Source organism: Macaca thibetana, chromosome 9 (assembly GCF_024542745.1).
Source record: "Macaca thibetana thibetana isolate TM-01 chromosome 9, ASM2454274v1, whole genome shotgun sequence".
NCBI lineage: Eukaryota > Metazoa > Chordata > Mammalia > Primates > Cercopithecidae > Macaca > Macaca thibetana.
In genome coordinates, this window is record NC_065586.1 from 6,440,752 (window position 1) to 6,464,257 (window position 23,506).

The 23,506-nt window shown below is 43.0% G+C and overlaps 1 protein-coding gene across 4 annotated transcripts in view; it reads right to left on the reverse strand.

Moving 5' to 3' along the window:
* Positions 1–23,506, reverse strand: part of PRKCQ (protein kinase C theta) — a 144,316-nt gene that overhangs the window by 53,029 nt on the left and 67,781 nt on the right. For all 4 annotated transcript variants that reach the window (XM_050804611.1, XM_050804610.1, XM_050804612.1 and 1 more), the window contains 5 exons: positions 21,976–22,036; positions 13,048–13,210; positions 11,862–11,893; positions 11,678–11,763; positions 6,044–6,173 (listed from right to left, as the gene is read on the reverse strand). In XM_050804611.1, the coding sequence (XP_050660568.1) occupies positions 6,044–6,173; positions 11,678–11,763; positions 11,862–11,893; positions 13,048–13,210; positions 21,976–22,036 (472 nt within the window). The remainder of the gene's footprint in view (positions 1–6,043; positions 6,174–11,677; positions 11,764–11,861; positions 11,894–13,047; positions 13,211–21,975; positions 22,037–23,506) is intronic.

The window sequence follows — 23,506 nt, forward strand, 5'->3', positions numbered from 1 at the left end:
TTTCCCCCCTGTGCCCACTTCTGCCACCCACTGCCCAGCATCCTCCTTCTGATAATCTCCTTAGGATATAATTTTCCTAAGGCCCACGATCACCTCTACTTTCATTAACAGATCCCCTTCTAAGAGCTGTTCAGAAAACAGCACACCACACTCCTCACAGCCAGGGCAACAGCCCAGGCGGAGGAAGGACAATGGTGATTGTTTTACAGAGACAGGCACTGTGGTTTAAGAATGTCAGAAGCTACCTAGACCTATTTGTTTGTTTGTTAGCTTTTGTTTTTGAAACAGAGTCTTGCTCTGTCTCCCAGGCTGGAGTACAGTGGTGCGATCTCAGGTCACTGCAACCTCCACCTCCCAGGTTCAAGCAATTCTGCCTCAGTCTCCCTAGTAGCTGGGATTATAGGCGACTGCCACATGCTGGGCTAAGTTTTGTATTTTTAGTAGAAATGGGGTTTTGCCATGTTGGCCAGGCTGGTTTCGAACTCCTGACTTCAGGTGGCCTGCCTGCCTCGGCCTCCCAAAGTGCTGGGATAACAGGCGTGAGCCACCATGCCCGGCCAACTACCTAGACCTATTTAAAAGAAAACCAACAGGGCTGGGTGCAGTGGCTCACGCCTGTAATCCCAGCACTTTGGGAGGCCAAGGTGGGCAGATCACGAGGTCAGATCAAGACTATCCTGGCTAACATGGTGAAACCCCGTCTCTACTAAAACTACAAAAAATTAGCCGGGCATGGTGGCGGCGCCTGTAGTTCCAGCTACTCGGGAGGCTGAGGCAGGAGAATGGCGTGAGCTCAGGAGCCGAGATCACGCTACTGCACTCCAGCAGTGAGACTCCGTCTCAAAAAATAGAAAGAAAACCAACTAAGGAGTTTCTCCAGAATAATTACTGCGTTTTCTAATTGTGGCAGCAAGTTTGTTGAAATATTATTTTGGGTTTCTTTTCTTCCCTATATGGTTTTCCTTCCCTGGTCCCTCTTGTCCCCCAGCCCCTTGCCAGGCCATCTCTTGCAGAAGCCAGACAAGGTTATTTTTAAGAATTTGAGTGGGTGGGAACCGAAGGCCACTTGTCCCTGAGGACAAGGGCATGTGTCTGAGAGCAGGGAGGGGAGACAGCACAGGAGGTTGTGCCCCTCACCTCTCCTGGACTTTGGAAGAGAGGAGCAAGATTTTGTGGATGCAGAAGTAAAGGGGCAATGCTGAACAGGTTGGTGGAGGTGCTGTGTGTATGTGGGAAGGGATGGACTAGGAGGCTAGCAACACCAGGAGAGGTCACGGCAGAACACACTTAGCGAGACTGGACCAGGCATGGGGGCCTCAGCTTTGAAAAAAAATCACAAAACTATACATGGTGTAAAAACAGAAAGCCACAGGCTTCACCAGTGTGGGCTTAGATGAGGATGCCAACAGCAACCGGGTGTTAGAGCACATTCCCCAGTCTCCAGGCCCCTGTACCCATGGCTCCTCAAAACCTCGTGTGATTATGGGAAGGGTAGAGGGCCCCAAGAATTACCAGATGAGAATCTTAACTAAGTGGATCTCAAAGTCATAAAGAAAGTGATATTTCTTGCATGCATGAATTGATAACTTAAATTCACATCTACGACCTAGTTATAGAAGGCAACTCAAATAAAATGAACCAAAGTTTTCTTTCATCTTTATAAGTCACATGAGATGTTAAAGAAAAAGAAAGAGGAGGGGGAAATACTTGAGCACCTGTCAGGTGGGTGGAGAATGGGGTGCTGGTGGCAGATTGCACAGCATGGACACTGTGTGACCTTGGGCAAGTCATGCATGCTCTGGGGGCTCCTGATTAAGGATCCCCAGCACTGAACTCATGATCTATACAGGATTCTGGTTCAGGGATCCTAAGATTCAGGGTGAGTGTTCTGATTCATGAATCCTGAGAACACTAGCATAAAAACTAACTTGCACTGCCAGTGACCAAGAGATCCCTCTTGGACTGGAGAGTGTGTGCGCATGTGATTGTGTAAAGACAATTATTGGTTTAGAAATTCAAATTTTGCTTATGAAACACCACCATTAAAGGCCGGACACAGTGGCTCACACCTGTAATCCCAGCATTTTGGGAGGCTGAGGAGGGCAGATCACCTGAGGTCAGGAGTTTGAGACCAGCCTGGCCAACATGGTGAAACCTCATCTCTCCTAAAAATAATAATAAAAAAAATTAGCCAGGCGTGGTGGTGCACATCTGCAATCCCAGCTACTCAGGAGGCTGAGGCAGAAGAATCACTTCAACTCGGGAGGCGGAGGTTGCAGTGAGCTGAGATCGCGCCACTGCACTCCAGTGTGGGAGACAGAGCGAGACTCTGTCTCACAAAAAAAAAAAAAAAAAGAGAGAGAAAAAGAAACATCACCATTAAAATAAAGAAAAATCAGATATCAAGATTTCCAAAATCCAGCTGACAGAGTCTGTGAGTAGAGAGTGTTGTAATAGAAGCAGGCACTGGGTGCTGTGAAATCGTGCGGTCTTAATCTTATCTGCTGATTTGCACACATGTGTGCAAAGAAGCTTAGCACAATAACTGGCATTGAGTAGGTGCTCAACAAATACAACTTCCTTTTCATCTTCATCATTTATTGCACAGATGTAGATACTAAAATATTTAGGTGAAATTTGGGCAACCCTCACCTGTAGTTTTCACTGGTCCACTCTTCTTCAAATAGCTCAATAATAAAATAAAATAAACCAGAATTTTCTATGTAAATAGCTATTACTTTTTTTTTTTTTTTTTTTGACATGGAGTCTCACTCTGTCGCCCAGGCTGGAGTGCAGTGGCACAATTTTGACTCACTGCAACCTCCGCCTCCCGGGTTCAAGTGATTCTCCTGCCTCAGCCTCCCGAGTAGCTGGGATTACAGGTGCCCACCACCACGCCCTGCTAATTTTTGTATTTTTAGTAGAGACAGGGTTTCGCCATGTTGGCCAGGCTGGTCTACAACTCCTGACCTCAAGTGATCTGCCCACCTCAGTCTCCCAAAGTGCTGAGATTACAGGTGTGAGCCACCTCGCCCGGTCTACTATTAAACCATTACTAGACCTAGTCTATAGGCATAGATATAGCCATAAAAATTCAGCTGAAGCAAAATCTTTTCTGCATATTTAAAATCTTTGTTGTTGTGTTGTTGTTGTTGAGACAGGGTCTTGCTCTGTTGCTCAGGCTGCAGTGCAGTGGTGCAATCATAGCTCACTGCAGCCTCCACCTCCTGGGTTCAAGCCATCCTCCTGCCTCAGCCTCTGTAGCTGAGACCACAGGCGTGCACCACTACCCCCAACTAATTTTTTGATTTTTCGTACAGATGGGGGTCTCACTTTGTTGCCTAGGCTGGTCTCAAACTCCTGGGCTCAAGCCATCCTTCCACATTGGCCTCCCAAAGTGCTGGGATTACAGGTATGTTATCGTGCCCGGCCTAAAATCTTTACTATAGAAAGGATTTTTTTTTTTTAAATGATTGATTGTGCTGCAAATTCCACATTGTCAGCATAACTCGCATAACTCACATTCACCTTATTTAGAAGGTGTTAGGTTTTAACTTGGGTAGCCCCAGCTCCATTTTCTTACGCATCACTGTAACACCAAGTGAGGTTGTCAGCTAGGACTGAACATAGGGGGATGGAGTTTTACTTTGCTCCTAACACTGTAGCCACATCTAGGCTTCTCTGTGACTTGCATGGCCGTGAAGAAAGGCCACCACCATCTCCACGACAAGGTCATAAGTCTTTGTTACCAACCTATCAGGCTGTAACTCTATTTCTTGGGGGGCAAAGAGTCCCTCTGGATGACTATTTTCATAGGAATTATCGTGGGGAGAGAGAGAAGGCAGGGTAAAAGGCTAAAGAAGGCCCTACTTAAGAAGACGGCTTGTGAGGAGGCAGGATGCAAGGGAGGCAGAGAGGGAGGGAAGAGAGCCGGAGAAGAGGGCGAGAAGAGTCCAGAGAGGAGGACGCGGGCGTGTGGGGAGAGCAGCGCATGTGGGGAGAGCACAGCGGAGGGTCAGGGACCCGGGGGGTGTCAGAAGCAAGAATGGAAAACAAACCAGGGCACGGGAGGGGGAGGAGAGGGGACAAAAGAAAAGGGGGAGGGGAGCACTTGAAATGAAGACGGTAGGAGAGAGCGGGGAACAGAATGGAACGGAAAGGAAAGAATATTCGAGGAAGGAAATGAAACGAAGCAGGCACGAGAGCCCTGCAATCACGCCCAGGAACCCCCAGGGAGTTCTAAGCTGTGCTGCTGTGCTGCGGCGCTGCTGGGACCAGCTCTTCTTGTAAGTGGGTTCTCGGGCTCCCAGGACATACAACCCGACCTGAGACCATCACAGGAGAACCAAGAGGGGAGAATGTCTTTATTCCTGTTTCTGTGGATACGGTCAGGATGCCGGGACACTAGGTGTTGCCTCTGAAGTCTTAATGAACTCTTAATACCCTGCCTATCCAGGTCTTCTTGAACAGGCGTGTAGAGAAAAGCGTGTCAGTGTCCTTTGGGGTCAGGAAGGGATTCTTGAGGCTAAAGTTGGCTTCCTGCGATGTCTGCTTTAGGTAATGAGTTGAAAACCTAACCCCTCCTGCCTCCACTGAGAGGTCGCTCTGGGTTCCACCAGACACGTGAACACGATTGGGATGAAGAAGGGGAGAATGCGGAAGATGCTGTGCCTCCTTCCATCACGTACCTCATCACTCAAAAGAGAGGACATACATTAGTCAGTAGCACTGATCAAAATACAGCTGCCAAGAAAAAATAAAGTGGCTTGTATATTTAATACTTCATCATAAGAAAAGGTCTGTGCTCACCAGGCATGGTGACTCACTCCTGTAATTCCAGCACTTTTGGAGGCTGAGGAGGCAAGATTGCTTGAACCCAGGAGTTTGAGACCAGCCTGGGCAACATAGTGAGACCCTATCTCTAAAAAAAAAAAAAGAAAAAAAAAAAAGGCATAGTAGCATATGCCTGTGGTCCCAGCTACTTGAGAGGCTGAGGTGGGAGGATTGCTTAAGCCCAGGAAGTCAAGGCTGCAGTGAGCTGTGATTGAGCCATTGCACTCCAGTCTGGACAACAAAGTAAGACCCTGCCTCAAAAAAAAAAAAAAAAAAAAAAAAAAGGTAAAAGAAGAAGAAAACAATAAGAAACTGTCTGTATGCAGCAGGTGGCTCTCCTTTTGTGGCTCCATTCTCTGGGCCCTGCCCCTGTCTCTCCTCAACCAGAAAGCAGAGTGCCTTGTCAGTTCTCGTGGTTTTTTTTTTTTTTTTTTCCCTAGTCCTTAACCCTAGTGTAACAGCAACTCCGCTTCTAAACATTATCGCCTTAGCAACTTGGAGTTGTACAGCAAGAAAGCCGTGCCTTGTTTCCTTTTTTGATGGTAGGTCTGAGAAACTCCAACAGTAATGAATGGCCGGTTAGGCTCTGCTGCGATCCCGGCCTTGGAAGAAAGACCAGAGAACAGGCAATGGCGGTTAGAGCTGGGCCGGCCTCTTACTGGGCACTTGAAGTTCAGAGCAACGGTTTAGGGATAGATGCTCAAGCTAATGTTACAGAATTTCTGTGCAGGACCTTGCGTCAGCCAAATGAATGTGCTGGGCTTTCTCTCTGATGAGATGACAGAAAGAATCTTACTAGCTGGTGCAAAGGAGAAGGGTTGGAGTACCACACCGCTAGACCTGTTGGGATTAGGAAAGGCAGCCCAGAACCCACTGAGGAAACTACTAGTAGAAAGAGCAGTGAGAGGAGAAACACTGTCTTCATTTCCCCCAGGGCTATGGTACGACAGAAGGTGATGGAGCTAGGAGCTTTGATCTTGAACCTGAACTGTTGTGCTCTTTTCTGGGATGTGGGGGTGGGGGTGTGGCAGGGTGCAAGGAAAGGAACATAGTAGCTTATTGCCCCAGAAGACCATACTTATGATCATGAGTTGTCTGGGCTGGGTGTGGAAGTCGTCCCCCCTATATCCTCCTTCCAGTTCCCCAGAAAGCCTCGCTCCATCCCCTAGAGGGTCCACGTGGGACCATGCTCACCCCCCGCTGGACTCACCATCACACTTGAGCCCTTGCCGTGCCAGTCCCCACAGCAGGGTCCCACAGTGCTCACAGAAGGTCGGGCTCTTGTAATTGTAGACTTTAAATCTGTGTGGCATGTCAATTTTGAATCTCTCCTTGTGGAACTGAAAGAAAGGCAGAAGGTGACATCACGCGTGTGTCCCTGGGGCCCCGACTTTGGATGTTCTTGCAGTTACCATAGCATAACTGACAGAGGTCATAATGAAAACACTGGCATTGTGTGCATTTTAAACCATCATTGTCACTTGTCAAGCCCTGGAGTCATGCCTGAAGACAGCAGGCAGCCCTCAGCAACTGTAGGTGAGGGGGCATGCTTGCCTTCTGCATGTAGCAAGCACCCTGTAGACAACTGAAATCTGAGGCATCCGCACAGACAGGCTAACAGCTCAGGATGATGGCAGGAGGGTTATTTAAACAAGCGCTGAGGAAACACTGCTTCCATTTAAATAGATGAAGATTCCCTTCCTGTTTTAGTATAAATATTTTCTTTTCTCTTTCAGTCCAGAACTAGTGCTTTTAACCTTTGGAAGATGTAAAAAAGAATGCCTTCTTTAAAGGAAACATTTCTATGGGTTTATCAGTATTACTGCCTCATGTGAGAAGCATTTCACACCTATTATTCGTGAACTGAGGTGGCAAGAGGAGGGGGTAGTTCCTGCCAGGTGCGGTTAACAAATATGTCACATGCATCATCTACTACACAGGTGATATCTCACGTAATCCTCAAAATACCCCATTTGAGGTAGCTGCTATTACTGTTCTCCTTTGACAGAGGAGGAGATGAAGCACAGAGAAGGTAAGAAACTTGCCCAGGACACACAGCTCTAGAGCTGGGATATCTATAAGCTTGGCAGTCAGAATCAGAGTCCAGCCATTCTCTTTTCTGTCTCAAAATAAATGTGAAGACTTAGCGAGATGAGGAGAGGGGAGTGGGAGAAGGATGCTAGTGATCGATATAGTTTTTTTTTTTTTTGAGATGGAGTCTCAGTCAGTCGCCCAGGCTGGAGGGCAGGGGCGTGATCTCGGCTCACTGCAAGCTCCGTCTCCTGGGTTCACACCATTTTCCTGCCTCAGCTTCCCGAGTAGCTGGGAATACAGGAGCCCACCACTATGCCCGGCTAATTTTTTTGTATTTTTAGTAGAGACGGGGTTTCACTGTGTTAGCCAGTATGGTCTCCCTCTCCTGACCTCGTGATCCACCTGTGTCAGCCTCCAAAAGTGCTGGGATTACAGGTGTGAGCCACCACACCTGGCCTAGAATTTAAAAAAAAAAAAGTTTTCCAGAGTTCAAATCAAACTTATTGCATGAATAACAACAAAACACTTGGGTTAGTTGGATTCCTGGTAAGAATGTCAATATTCTTGTGTAGGATAAAATGCTTTATTTTATAAAGGTTTATCATCGCTGCAGAAGTTTCTAACTCCACAGCTCCTTTGGAAAGGTGCACAGCACAGATGCCTTATTCATCAGCACAGCAGTAGATCTAACCTTCCCGCCAGGGGTACTGGTCAGCATTGGTTCTTTAGAATGACTGTTTAGAATTGATTAAAAATTGCTCAGTACTTACTATAGCCATTTTCAACCGAGAAAAAAATAATTTTCAGGACTCACTTATATTCCACAGTTTAAATATGAACAATTAATAGGTCAAGGTCCGGGCTGGAAGGGGACCATATTGAATCCTGAACACAGGCCCAAATGGCTCCAAACCCCATGGCCAATGAAGACTCTATGCACACACTTTCCAGTATGAAAACCAATGAGCCACATGGGGCTGGCAAACAGTTGAAAGGTGGTGAGTTAGAATTGAGATGTGCTGGACATGTGAAGTAACACACCCTGGAGTTGGAAGTCTTTTGTATAAAAAAATTACTTAAGGTATCTGAATTTTCAAATGTCCATTATATGTTGAAATGATAATATCTGAACAGATTGGATGAAACAAAATATCTTATTAAAATTAATTTCACCTATTGCTTTTTCCTTTATTTAATGTGGGCTACTTGAAAATATAAAATTGCACACATAGCCCTTATTCTATTTATTTCTATTGGACAATACTGCTCCAGGGGTAGAGGAACAAAAGAATCCCAAAGATGATGTCCCTTTGAGTGAACAAGAACTCAGAATATCCCCGGAGAAGATAATATCACAGACATTTATTTATGTAGCTGACAGTTTCTCAAGACTTTGTGCCAGGGACTTTGTTAGCCATTGAGGTTAACAGTGATTCAGACATTTGTGTTTTTTTTCTAGAAAAGCTGAAGGCATCAAGTAAAGGAAGAAGTCTGGGAGGTGAAAATTTGATTTAAACAAGCAAAAACATGGTCTGAGAGATTGTGATCTTAATTTTAGTACCAGCTCTGCCACTTACAGGTGATCAAACGTGAACGAACTACTCTAACCTCTTCGAGTCTTAGCAGAATCACCGGTTCGCACGAGTTTATCCCCTTCTGGTTCTAAATGTTAGAAGAAATTCTGCTCTGGAAAAATCCAGCCAATTCGCTTTCTCTGAACCTGCCCCTTTGTTGGAGAAAATTACACTCCTGAGAAGGCTGACTCCATCAAGTTCAAATAGACTTTCAGCTCTGCTCCACAGTCTGGCTTTTCACAAGTCACCTTGCTTTCTCTAAGATAATTATCTCACAGATCTTCCTTTTTCCTCGAAGGCACTTGTTGCTTTCTCTTTTCCTTCCTCCAGCCGGCAGACTCCACAGGGGACACAGGCAGTCTAAGGGGAGTGCCCTTGTGTGTCCACCACCAAAGCTCCACACCTATCCCCATCAGCAACTGTCTTGCCCTACTCCCCTTCCGGTTAAACTGTGGAAGCGCCAGGGACCCGTCTCCACCAGAGCTCGGGAACTCTTCGCTTCTTGCCAACAGACTTGACTGTCTTGTTTATCTGTCTCTCCAGCTTTATCCATCTCTCCCTGGCCAGGGGAGCACTTTCCATCCTTGGAGTCTCATTTCCCAGCCACTGTTCTCTGTCCATCATCTCCTTCACTGTCCACCTTCTTCATAATATTAACTCACAGGTTGTTTTCATGTCATCAAGTCACCCTTCATGCAAGCCAATCAGACTAACGCCTCCAATATGCCCCTGACATTTCTCTGATTCAAGCCTGTGAAGATCTGCATGTGGGCCTCAATTTCCTCAACACCTCAACTGCACAGTACACAACCTACCTCTTCTCCTCCTGGTTTCTGTAACTCATACACTCTAGGTGTAGGAGGAGTGCGCTCTGAGCCCAGGTTCTCAATGTCTATCTCTATCCTTTATCTTCTACCTAACATCTCATTTTAGATTCCTTTGTAGTCAGTCCTGAACCTTCTGTATTTCCTCCCTAGGCGATCTCTGCAGCAACTTTAAAATCTACCTATATGATGGTCACTGTCAGATTTATAGGGTTGGGCCCTTGTCCCAGAGGAATTCCAAGCTCATGTGAAATTGTCTATTTGATGCTTCCACTTGGATGTCCACATCTCAGACTCACCTGTCCAAAGTGGAAAAATTCATCTCTCCTTCCAATCTTCTTCAGTCCGTCGTGGCTCTCTTATCTACCACACTGCTCAGCCTCGGGCAGAAGCCAGAACCTGGGGCATCATCCTTATATCCACCTCTTTCATCTAATCTTTTGGCAAATCCAGTCATTTATAGCATCAAAATCACCAGAGAACCTGCCCCCTTTGCTCCATCTCTGCTGACATCTCACTGGTATAAACCACCAATTTCCCCGCCTGGGGGATTCCTTCTGTCGTCTCTGGTTTTACTTTCATATCTCAACGCACTATTTCCACTACAGCATCCCAAAGTGGGCTTTCTACTACAAGTTGCACAAAATGCAATCACTTTTCCAGACTCCAAAGAAACCCAGCATGACCCAGGCCTTTGTACATTCCCCAGTGTGGGCTTCCAGTCTCAGCCCTTGCAGCTCTCACTACACTTCGGTTCCTGGAACACACTGGACTCTCCCTCAGCAGGGTCTTCCAGCCTGTAAGGAGCTTCCTTCCTCCTGCTCTTCACGTAACCAGCTCTGTCACTTTTCAGCTCTCAGTTTCAACGTTCCCTCCGCTGGGGAGATTCCCTGACCACGGAGTCTCAGCAGGCCACCTGCTTACTCTCCATCCTTGCACCTTGTTTACTCTCTTTGTAGCACTTCATACAAATCGAAGCCATACATAGCTGTTTGTTTATTATCTCTTTCTCCAACTTTGCAGGACCACGTCTGTTTTGTGTTATGCACAAAACAGTATCTTCCGAGAATCGGATACCCAGTGAGGATTTGTGGAATGAAGAAGGAAAGGGTGGGAGAAGGAAGTCGAAAGATTTCATCATGACTTACAGAGTGGAGTAATAGACATTGGAGACTATAGGTGGCAGGATGGGAGGGAGGGAGGGTTGAAAATTACCTATTGGGTGTAGTATTCACTCTTCGGATGGTGGGTTCGCTAGAAGCCCAGATTTCCCCACTAGGTAACATATGCATAGAAGAAATCTGCACTTGTAGGCCAGGTGTGGTGGTTCATGCCTGTAATCCCAGAACTTTTGGAGGCCGAGACAGGTGAATCACTTGAGGTCAGGAGTTCGAGACCAGCTTGGCCAACATTGTGAAACCCCATCTCTACTAAAAATACAAAAATTAGCCAGGCATGGTGGTGTACGCCTATAATCCCAGCTACTTGGGAGGCTGAGGCAGGAGAATCTCTTGATCCTGAAAGGCGGAGGTTGCAGTGAGCCAAGATCATGCCACTGCACTCCAGCCTGAGTGACAGAGTAAGATTACATCTCAAAAAAAAAAAAAAATTGAAAAAAAAAAGAAATCTGCACTTGTACCTCCTAAATATATACAAATTTAAAACAATTTAAAATTCATAATGATAGGCTGCCCACATGCTAGCCCAGTTTCCCTCCTCCATTAGGTAAAATATAATTTGTCTTCAGATTATACCTCAAAGTTTATTCTAAAAGAAATATTTGCTTCTCAACATAACATTACGCCTTTGTTATTATCTCTGACCTTGTAAATGCCATGTTGCAGTATCTTATCATCATTTGCCTTTATTTACTCTTTTACTGTCATTTCCAGCTGGGGGTGCCACAAGGATTGTTCTCATATAATTAATCTAAAGTAGGCTTTCTGGCCACTTTCTGTGCCATTTTTCTGGAAAAGTAGAGCCATGAAAATTCTTCCTGTATATAATTTGTGTATATATAGGAGGTACAAGTGCAGATTTCCTTTTGTTTCTCTTTTTTTTTTTTTTTTTGAGATGGAGTCTCACTCTGTTGCTCAGGCTGGAGTGCAGTGGCGTGGTCTTGGTTCACTGCAACCTCCGCCTCCTGAGTTCAAGAGATTCTCCTGCCCTAGCCTTCTGAGTAGCTGGGATTACAGGCTTATGCCACCATGCCTGGCTAATTTCGAATTCACCCTCTGGTTTGGGTAACTCGATAATAATCATTATTGAAGAGGAAAGAGTTTTAGGGAGATGGATGTTCACTGATAAATGGAAGGATTCAAGTTCTGGCATTATTCAGAAGCATTCGTGGGCTGTAACATTTAATGTTTTGATAAAAATCACTGCACGTCAAAGAGGAATGTAAATACGTACCATGGTTTCTCGGCTATTGATAGCTGATCCTGTGCACTTTGCTATAACTTTATCAATACACTTCTTGTGAATTGCTGCATTGCATTCTGAAAAGGAAAAAAAAATGCAGCTTATGATCTTCATAGCCTAAGGAATAACTAAATAAAAAGAATGATGGTACTACAACCGAAACCCTCTTACTTACGTCGGCACTGGTAGCCCTGTTTGTTCAGGCCCCTGTAATAAAGCACACACTGATTTATTTCAACGTTGGTATCAACATCAGCACCAACAGCATTTAAGAGGTGAATGAGATCTCATAACCCCCTAAGATCACAGAGCAGTTTCTGATCAGTAGCCCTCTTGTATCATTTGCCGAGAGTATTAACAGAGTGTTTTTCATTTTAAGCTGCTTTTTAAAAAGTTTGATAAATAAATAAAGGAGAAGCGGCTGATTTCTTTTTTATTGTTGTATTTTCCAAACAAACGTATAGAGATTAAAACGCATGAATGAAAACGCATGCATCACGGACTCTTGCATCACGGACTCTTTGTAGCACATTTCCCTGTGCTAGATTTAAAAATTCATGGCCTCGGTGAGCTCACTCCAGATGAACAAAGACATCTGTAACATTTTATTTCCTCTTTCTGAGCATCTGACAAAGTCTCATGCAACCAACAAAGTCTCACATGTAGGGCCGATTCCTGAGTGACATCCATGATTAGAGAGAAAGGAGGTTCAGGTGATTAGACGAAAGCAGGTTGATGAAAACCCTCCAAGTCAATCTGGCATGTGGATACCCTGGTTACACGGGAGCTGTGCTTTAACAGTTTCTGCAGTAGCCTAAAGGGAAGAGTATCCCTTAATAGGCTAGGATGCTGAGAGCCAGAAACAGGAGTCATTTCAAGTCTCTACTCTGTCATAGCCTTTGCTGTGTGGTTACTGAGGCTTAAACTGATCTGTTTGATGGCTGTTAAGATACCCAAGAGCCTCATAAACATTTAAACCATTAGCTACAATGGCAAAGTGCTGCCTGTTGCAAAACGTAGCACCAGCACGGTTGGGCCATTAGGTGGGGGAAGTTTTGACTATAAAACTGGAAAACTGCTTGTAATAAACATACCTTTCACTTCTGTTCCTTCCCACTTACCCCCAGTAGCTCCCGATTGAGGCAGAAACTAAAATCCCATGGGCATTTTTCCTGACTAGACCTGGCTTCCTCATGTACCTCTTCTATTGGATCACACCATTTGAACCTTCTCAGTTCCAGCGAGGTCCCTGACAATGCTGAGGTAGCACTTACTCCAGTATAACCCCATGGTGGAGCATGCCAGCCTACAGGATTAAGAAGATGCAACAAAACTTGGAGGGAGATGCCAAGTGACCGTACCAGACAAACTCGTGGCAGACAGAGCAAAACGTGGGCTGTGGGAAGAAGGTGGCGGTGAACTCGTGGCACTTGACGTGGTGGACTTTTGCCTGCTTGATGGCACCCCGGCGCTGATGCAAAGCAAAGAAGCCTTCCGTCTCAAATTCACTCATGTCCTTTGTGTCTACAGGAAGAGAAAGGGGGAGAAAGTGAAGGTCTGCAACAGGACAACTCCTATTCCATCTGGGTCAGGAGGGGAGGGAGATGGGCAAGGGCTAGAGGAGAACCAGCACTGTTGCTGAAACATTCCAGGTACTCACTATGGTGGGTACCACACTAAGCATCTTTCCTTAATTCTACAACATAGATTCATCACAGGGCATATTATTAGAGGGTGAAAACAATGTTGGATTACTGGCTCAATCCTTCGCTCCTCTTTGACTGGGCTGAGCTATCCTCTTCAAGTTTCAAAACCAGAGATTAGAACTTTGAAGGTATCTATTAACCTCTCTTTGTCACTGTCAATGATGACTCAACCAGAAAAGGCAGGAAGTGGCAAAGGCTTTCCTGTCGGTAATTCTAGAGAATCACATGGTTACTGACAGCATCTTGGGAACAGTATTTCAGAGGTGCCAGGAAGCCTTACAGTCAGTTGTTGGAGACATGCTGGAGTAGACTGGGAGGAGCTGACCAGGATGTTGTGTGAGGGGAAAGGAACTTTGGGACATTGTGTCCTGGTTCCTGATGTCCACAGTGATCAGATACACCAGCTACCAACCATATTTACCATGTGAAAAAGGCCAGAAAATTAATATCTCACTGCATTTTTTTAGTGTCTAGGTAATCCTGTGCATTACCTAGTCATCAGCATCAAGCCATCAGATTCAATCTATTCATTTCACCCTGGGCTCATGAATATTGGTGAAAGTGCTTTGGATAGTCACTGTTTACAGTGCCCTATACCTGGATGATATCTTTCCAAAGGGTTGAAAAACTAAGATAGTCAAATTATGAGAATGCTCATGATGCCCTTGCTGAAGCCCAGGTCCTCATGAAACACCAAATTGTAAGACAGTCATGGTTAAACAGCACAATGGATACTTCAGTAGGTGAGGGAGAATAACACAGGGAACAGTAAAGAAATAAAAATAACGATTGCTATAATAAAAATAATACACAAATAAATATATGAATAAATAAATAAGGATAATGAATTTAAATCCTAGAGTCATAATTTTACAATAGCTTGAAGACTCTTGGATTACTTCTTCTATTTTGTTACAAATACAAAACATTGAGGTTTCGTTTAAATAGCAGGTTCATCATATTTCACAATGAGTTAATAATATTCAAGCTAAATTTCTCTGATTCTGGCTAAGCAGTTGGCAGTAGCCTGACAATGCGTTTGAAGCAAATGATCTTCCAAGGTACCTTAATGTCCAATCCCTAACAGTGGTTAGACTAGAAACACTGTAGGTAGACGAAGGAGGAGCTGTGTGGGTAGAAACCTCCTCCAGGAATCCAGCCACATCCCAGGACATCCTTTTGGACTCAAGTCTTTTCTGTAGTGCCCACAGATCTGTTTTATGGCAACCCCAACTCCCAGACAAAAAGCATTTCCAGTAACCCTCTTAACAGTTCCACAGATGGGACATAATACTTTGCCTGATACTTTAAGAGTAGGTAATTTAGGTCCTTTTACCTGGAACTAGGCTGGAAATAATAAATTCAGCTTGGTAAATGAGGGGTTAAATTAAGGGTCACTGAGTTCATGACCTTCTTCCACAAGTTCTGGTATAAATGTCCAAATCTATTTACAACTTGTGACTAGTAGAGTAGGTCATTTGTTTATAACATGTGACTTGTTTCTATTTTGGTCCAGATGCATTAAAATAAAATAAAAAGGACAAATATACTTTTAAATGCAGGGAATGAAAGTGAATTATTCTAGGGACCCTATATAGTTTTTTACTGTAAAAATCATATATATGTTTAAATGTATAGTAAATGTATTTTATACATGTCTATACATATATGTTTATATACATACATGTCTACATGTATATAAACACGTTTTTATAACATATATGTATTTTATATGTATATTGATTACATGTTTACATATGTCTACATGTACATAAACATATGTTTTTATAAACTATAAACATATATAGTTCATATATATAATTTGTACATTAGACTATACTATAATTTTTTTAAATATTAGGAATTTCTAGAAATGAATTTATACTCTTATTTTCTGTGATTTCCTTTATCCTCTTTTTCAATCATTATAAAAGAGTAAATGTAAAAACAGAATTCTTTAATTCTTTTGGTATTGACTATTTCTCTATTTACTGGTTTGAATGAGCTCATTGGTTTTTGCAATTTTTTTTCTTTTATACTAATGGATTCTAATCTATTTATGTGGTCTAACCTATCATTTGTTTGTAGTCAATGAAATCACAAGTTTCCTGAGCAGCTGTGAGTAAACTGCTTTGCTGGATGTGCTGAAGAAATGTATTATTCCTCACCTTTGCATAGCTAATAGTCAAGTCAGGGAGATGTGGCACAGGCACAGAACACCCAACCTTAAGAGGCAATATATGATGGTGTGGAATAGGCTCAGGGATATGGGTACCCATATTTTTTAGGAGGTAGGAAAAGAAATGGCAAAAGAGACCAAGAAGAGGCAGCTGCAAAATTAAGAGGAAAACTTGGACAACATCGCATCAGTCAAGTTGAAAAGAAATGAAATTTTCAGCATTGTATGACAGAGAGATATCAAGGAAATTGAAGGCTAAGAAGCAGGTGAGAACTCATAATCCTGGAGAAAGCCATTTCAGCAGATTGGTTGAATTATAAGCCAGAGTCTTAGGGTCTAAGAATAGAAGTAGAAGGGAAAAAACAGAAACTGATAAATATAAACTACTTTTTAAAGGAGTGTGTTAGGGAAAGCAAAAAAAAAAAAAAAAAAAAAAAAAAAAAAACTCATGGAGGTAAAAAGGTGAAAAAAAAAGAAGAGATGGTGTTCAAGATTGGGGAAGATGGATAATACAGTATGTCTTGGGAATGAGGAAGAAACTGCAGAGAGAAGGCAGAGTCGAGGATGTCAGAGGTAAACTGTATTGATAGAGCAGGACTGCTGGGATGAGAGGTGTGCAACCAAGAAAGGGAGCAGCTGTCTCTGAGGCAGAGGAGCAGGAGAAGGTGGAAGGAAGCAGCTGCATCTTAAAGTGCAGAGACAGACAGAAGACAGGGTGTCTGCCGGGCATGGTGGCTCACACCTCTAATCCCAGCACTTTGGGAGGCCGAGGCAGGCAGATCACCTGAGGTTGGGAGTTCGAGACCAGCCTGACCAACATGGTGAAACCCCGTCTCTACTAAAAAATACAAAATTAGCTGGGCATGGTGGCACATCCTTGTAGTCCCAGATACTCAGGAGGCTGAGGCAGGAGAATCACTTGAACTCGGGAGGCGGAGGTTGCGGTGAGCCAACGTAGTGCCATTGCACTCCAGCCTGGGTGACAAGAATAAAACTCCATCTTAAGGAAAAAAAAAGTATATAAAATAAATTTTAAAATATAAAAAAGAAGATAGGGACTCTACCAATCATGTTGGAGGCAAGGTCAACCTCCCAGAATCAGAGGAGACTGAGGCACCCCCAGAAACCAAGGAGGATGGGAATGGTAGGAAGAGCCATTGTGTGGGAATCAAAAGGAAACGAAGGAGATTTCTAAGTGCCAAGGTAAGTCTAGCTGAACAGTTCAACATGCATTCATTGTGTGTTTCCTGCATGCCTCACCTGAAACCTGGCGCCAAAGTTAAAGGAATTAATGAGATGTGTTTTGACGGTGGCTGTCCTGCAAGGAGTTAAGAGTCCAAAAGGAAAGACAATCAATATGTCAGTACAGAGGTATTCACAGGATGCTATGGGACCATGAAAATGAGGAAACTATACCAGCTTAGGCAGGTGGAGGTAGGTGAAGGAGAGAAAGAGAGAAGTTGGACAAGAAAGGTCCTGGCAGAGATGCTTCTGTGCTGAATTCTGAAGGACAGATAACTCCTACTAATGTGTGGGAGAAGGTATGGTGGGGAAAAGCCAAATTTGCTCTCTCTGGGTGGAAGGGAATGAGCAAAACTACAGAGCTAAGGTTCCTCAGGGTGCGGGTGGGGGTCCAGAACTAGCTGGGCATTGCCAGAGTGCAGAGGGTGAAGCAGAAATGATCAGCAGTCACTTCCAGAAGATGTGTACGTGTTAGATCAGTTTGGACACTTTCCTGCAGACAATTTGCAGATGCTGGAACGCTGCAGCAGGGGCAGAGGCATTATGTGGTCAGATTGGAGCTTGGCATTGTTACTTCTAGGACCACCATAGGAGAATGGATGGGATGACTACCTCTGCAGGAGGTAGTCAGGAAGTAATTAGATAATGAAATGGACAAAATATTGACTAGACAACATGAACATAAATGATTGACTGATGCACTCATATGGAAGTTGGAGGAAAAGGAGGCTATAAAAATTATGTCCAGGTTTTGTAGAATGAGTTATTATATAATTAAGTACGATAGTAAGTTATAAAAGAAATAGGTTGCTCGTGAATGTGGTAAGTGTAATTTTGGATACTTAGTTTAATTTGGCCCCTTAAAATGTGTAAGTACAGGAAATTTAGTTGGAGAGGTCTGCTAAGAAGCCAAACATAGAGTCTGAACCATAGGGACGTCATCTAATACCATCTGTTTGTAACACACTTAGCTGTACGACTTTTTCTAGCAAAGCCGGGGAGAATGAGAGGGGAGAATGCAAGGTCTGGAGATCAGAATATCCATGGCAAAGAGGGAACTAACGAGAGCAGAGTGCTGACAAAGGCTTATCATGGGAGCCAGGCTAGGTAGCGAGTTAATGCCAGAAGTGGGCTAATAAATGGGGTAAAAGGGAAACTGAACTAAAGGCTAGTACTTATTGGCTGAGAAGAAGGGCAGAATTGACGGGGGAGGAGGATGAGCTCTGGAAAAACAAGTTCTGAGTGTGAGTCCCTGGAGGTGGAGAATTCTGAGTGATGATATATGGGTTGAAGGTTGGTTACTGAATGAATAGAGAAACATAGGAAGGTGTGAAATAGAAGGGCGGGGGGCATGAGACGACCATGGGGAATTCTGAAGTTACAAGAAAGTAATAACAGGAGAACAGAGGAAGCAGAGAAAAAATGATTCCTGCTCAAAAACTCAACATGAGGGGATTTCAAAGAGAAAGAACAAAGTAGTCTGCTATGGAGAGCGGAGCCATTTACTTCCTGGTGAGTTAGAGGACTTGAGGCTTCCATGGAAGAGGAACACTAGAGACATGGTATTATCTCAAGTGTTATTCAAATTTGAATTCCTTATCCCCCACTCATTTTCCTCTTCTTTCCATATCTCCCACTTCTGCCACTCCTACCATTTTCCCAGTCTAGCTATTTTAAGAGATATTCTCAACACTTTTCCCCTTCATTCAACTTACATTTTTAAGGAGTAATTATTATTATTATTATTATTTGGAGACAGGGTCTTGTTCTGTTGCCCAGGCTGGAGAGCAGTGGCACTATCTTGGCTCACTGTATCTTTGATGTCATGGGCTCAAGCGATCCTCCTGCCTCAGCCTCCCAAGTAGGTGAGACTACAGGCATGTGCCACCATACCCAGGTAATTTTTAAATTTTCTTGTAAAGATGGGGTCACTCTACACTGCCCAGGCTGGTCTCAAACTCCTGGGCGCAAGTGATCCTCCCACCTTGGCCTCCTAAAGTGCTGGAATTATAGGCATTAGCCATTGCTCCCAGCCTAATTTTTAAAGAATTATAAAGCATCTCAACTATGTACCCTTAACAGGCATTCTGTAGATATTTCATCTACTCTACAATGAAATCTTTCTGCAACAGTATTGTCTTTTAGACTATTCCTTTTATTTTATTCCTGTAGCCACACTCCTAGAACAGATTTTTATCACTTCTCCATAACATAAGTGAAATTTTGTAGACCAATACTGTGTAATTCCTTAAGTAAAAGAAAGTATATTCTTCCCATTAGTTCAAAGCACAACCCAAGACTATGCACTCCTCTTGCCCTCCAATATCTGTCTCTGACTCTTCATTCTGGTTTCAGCAGGAGCCTGAGAGTCTACCTAGGCTGTTCTCCCCGCAGCCCTCACCCATGGCATATTCCTGCTCAAGCCTTTACTTTTTCCTCCTTGTAAGGCCATCCCTCTTCTTCAGAAAACTCAACTCTTCCTACCCTTTAATGCCCACACTGTGGAACTTACTGAAATGAAGGCAACATACACTGATCTCTTGGTTAATCAGTATTTGTGTGGTTTAGGTTATAATTTTATCTAATTGTCTGATCTGTACCACCTCTTCAATCTGAGTTCATGTTCCCTGAGTAGAAGAACACGTTTTGCTTTCCTGAATCCTTCAGAAGATGATTTATTATACTAACAATGAGCATTCTTAAAAGAAAGTGGCATCCTCTACTCTCTTCCTTGTCATTAACCAGGAATTTTCTAGTTAGGTTATTCCATAACTTTGGTTTTTAAAATTAGATTTTTTTGACATATAAAAATTTAGAGACCGAGTGTCAATTTGGATCTAGATATAAAAAGTTTTAAATATTACAAAGCTTTATTCTTAAAACATTTCCTAGGTTTTTGTCATTATTGTTTGTGGAATATCATTGTTTTTGCCCAACTGAATTTGCTCTCTCATTCTAATAAAGTATTTAAGTTCCACAGGAATAGGAGGACTGTCCATGGAATTGTTTTTCAAAGCAGGGATCTTAAAATCAATTACCAAAAATACTTGCATTCTGATGAAGGGCCCTTTTTCCCTTCCCTCCCCTCCCCTCCCCTCCTCTCCCCCTCCCTTCCCCTCCCCTCCCCTCCCCTCCCCTCCCTTCTTTCTTTCAAAGGACACTTTTTCTCCTTTCTTCCCTCCCTCCCCCTTGTCTCCCTCTCTCTCTTTCTTTCTTTCTTTCTTTCTTTCTTTCTCTTTCTTTCTTTCTTTCTTTCTTTTTTTTCTTTCTTTCTTTCTTTTTTTTTCTTTCTTTCTCTCTCTCTCTCCCTCCCTCCCTCCCTCCCTCTCTCCCTCCCTCTCTCCCTCCCTCCCTCCCTTCCTTCCTTCCTTCCTTCCTTCCTTCCTTCCTTCCTTCCTTCCTTCCTTCCTTCCTTCCTCCTCTCTCTCCCTTTCTCTTTCTTTCTCTCTCTCTCTCTCTCTCTCTCATCCAGGCTGCAGTGCAGTAGCAAAATCACTGCTCGCTGCAACTTCGACAACATGGGCTCAGACCATCCTCCCACCTCAGCCTCACAAGTAGCTGGGACTACAGGCATGCACCACCAGCTCTGGCTAATTTGTGTATTTTGGGTAGAGAATGGGTTTTGCCATGTTGCCCAGGCTAGTCTGGAACTCCTGAGCTCAGGTGATCTGCCTGCCTCATCCTCCCAAAGTACTGGGATTACAGGTATGAGCCACCATGCCCAGACAGGACCCTTTTTCAATTTACATTGGGTCATGCTTTAAACTAATGGGAGGAATGTATTTCTCTTATTCAAGGAATTAAACATCATTGATACTATTATTTAGGTCAGCACTTTCACCTTTTATGCAAATCTGGTTATTCAGATATCCTGCAATCACTCTACCTCGGCCAATTCAAAAGTTGTACTATGTGTACTATATATCTACACCTTCCAAGAGGAAAAAGAAATAAAATTTCCGGTACATTTTTCCCTTCTCAGTAATGCTTTCTTTCTCTTAAAAAATTTTTATTCTGGAAAATTTCAAATATACATAAAAGTTGAGCAAATACTATAATCAATTTCCATGTATCAGTCATTCAGTTTCAGCAATTATTAATTAATGGCCACTGTCTTTCAGTATACCCTGTCCATCCTACACCCCATGCCCCTGGATTATTTTGAAGCAAAGCCATGGTATCATTTTTTTTAATCTAAAATATTTCAGCATATATCTGTAAAAGGTTAGCATGCCTTTTAAAAAACATAACCACAATATTATTATCACACCTAAAAGATGAATCACCCAGGCCTCAATATCATCGAATATCTGGTGAGTTTTCTATGATTATTTCATAATAATGTTTTCTGTGATTATTTCATAATATTGTATTTCTCTGATGTATTTGTTTGAATTTAGACCCGGAGGAATTATATATGGTAAGCCAAAACTCAGAAAGCACCATAAATGCATGAGGTCAAACTTGCTTCTTCTTGGTAGTAAAACTAATTTAGGAAAAAATGAAGTGAGTTTACCATCAGTAAATTTACATGTCCATGCTGTGGCTTAGGATTTTATAAGTAGGCGGATTTGATTCACATACTCAGCCCTGACAGCCTGTCTCAGCACATTGTACCGGGAAATTTAACTTCTGTGGCCAAAGTCCACATGTAACGTGGAACCAAAACCCTTTAGCTATATGTTTTCTCACCTTTTCTTGTTCCTAAAAGGACTTGAGGTGACTTACTTCAAGTATTAGCATTTTGTTACTAATTTTATGGAACATATTTATCTACTTCTTAATTTGTATTCTACTGATAATATGGCAGGTTGTTAGAACACATCATTTAAACATAGACAGTGTGTACACACATAACCACACATCAACAGTCTTTTGTACTTAGACTGAATTCCTAAACTAAAATAAAGACGGAGTCTAAGAGCATTGGGCATATGGATTCACATCACTTAAAAACAAGGGCTGTAAATGTTTTATATTTCTACATTTTTCTGGCCCAGATAGTGTCTTTTAAAGTCATGCCTGAGTGTCTCTGAGAATTTTAAAACAATTTTGTGCCTCTTTATTCTTTTCTACAATAATTGCAAAGGTAAAATAAGCTGCATTTGAGGAGAAGGCCATGCCCTCCTCACCCCCAAACAGGAAGAAGAAATGTCACTTGCCACTCATTTCCAGAAAGTATCTTGCATTCATTAGCATTCGGCCTTGAGGTTTCAGCTCTAACTGGTTGGGAGAAGGAGAGAAACATCAGTCAGAATGCGAAACAAGCCCTGAGCTCAATGACATCACTGGCTACTGACGATGGCAAGAGATTTCCAACACAGAATACAATCATTGTTACTCTCCACTGTACGCACACTCATTGTCATCAGACGACTGTAGCAACTGTGACAGTCGCCTTTCTTTTCTTAAAACATCCCAGCAATTCATTAATTTTATTTGGATCTAAAAACTTACATGAGGAAGAAATAAAATCCTAAAACAGATTCTATTCGGTTTTCTGGTGCGGTGATGCTGCTTATCTGAAGAACTGTCACAGGGAAGACCCAGATCTTCATCATGACAAAAGAATCGCAGGCACTGGGACTGGCTTCCTTGGGGAAAAAGCTCTTCTTTTGAAGGGAAAGATAAATCCTGCCTCTTTGAGGCTGCTCCCAGGCCCCTGTCTTCCTTTCTACCTGGGATGCATGCCTAAGTTAATCAGGGCATTCAGTGGGGGTGGTTTTTCTCTTTCACAAAGAGAGATTGTATTTTTAGGTAAGTCTTGGATCCTCCACTAAAGAAAATTCTAATTACACTGGTCTGGGAAGGAATTTATAAGTGTATATAAATATATACTTCAGTACTCTATTATTATGTATAAGAGGGCAGAACAAAGTGTCATTTTAAGGGATGATGTAGGATCTCCCATGAAGTGACATAAGCAGAAGAAAGGACAAATCCAAGTCCAAGACAACCTGAGCACTGATGTTAATCTATTAAACCATCCCATTATGCCATCAACAGACCAAAAAGAATAAGAAAGAACATGACTTGAAGGTCATTATTGGTCATTATGTCCGTGGGTTAGCCAGGTGAGCCAGAGTAACTAAGAAATAGCAAGTAATGTCCTGTGGAACTCAGGATTGAATTTGAATCGTGGCTAAATAATTTTCTGGTTATGCGACCTTGTGCCAGTCACCGTCTTGGGAAATTGCTGAAAAACGGACATAATAGCAATGCCTATGTCACAGCATTACTGCTGTGAGAATTTTGTGATAAAATAAGCTTGCATTGCTGCGACAACTATACATTTTCATATGAGTTTCAATAGATTCATAGAAAAAAAGTACTTTTGACATGGCAGGTATGCACCATTGATCTCTGGCTTGTGGAATAAGGAGTAAAGATGGAGGCAAAAATGGAGATGGAAGAGCTATGGCAAGGGGCCCGTTTCCAAATGGAATAGTGAAAATTGGCACCAGGTGACCACAAAGTTGGCAATATTCCGTACTTAGTAGTGATGGAGAAATTAAAGCAATTAGCTCCTGGAAAAACAGCACCCATAGAAAGCCATATTCCAGTACACTTTGGGGAGCAAATAGGAGATAGCCATGAAAACAGTCACAACCTTGGGGAAACAAAAAGTGTCTCTCAATATGGCATTGAGAGACATGAAAGGCAAATGTGAGAATATCATTTTCTTTAGAGAAA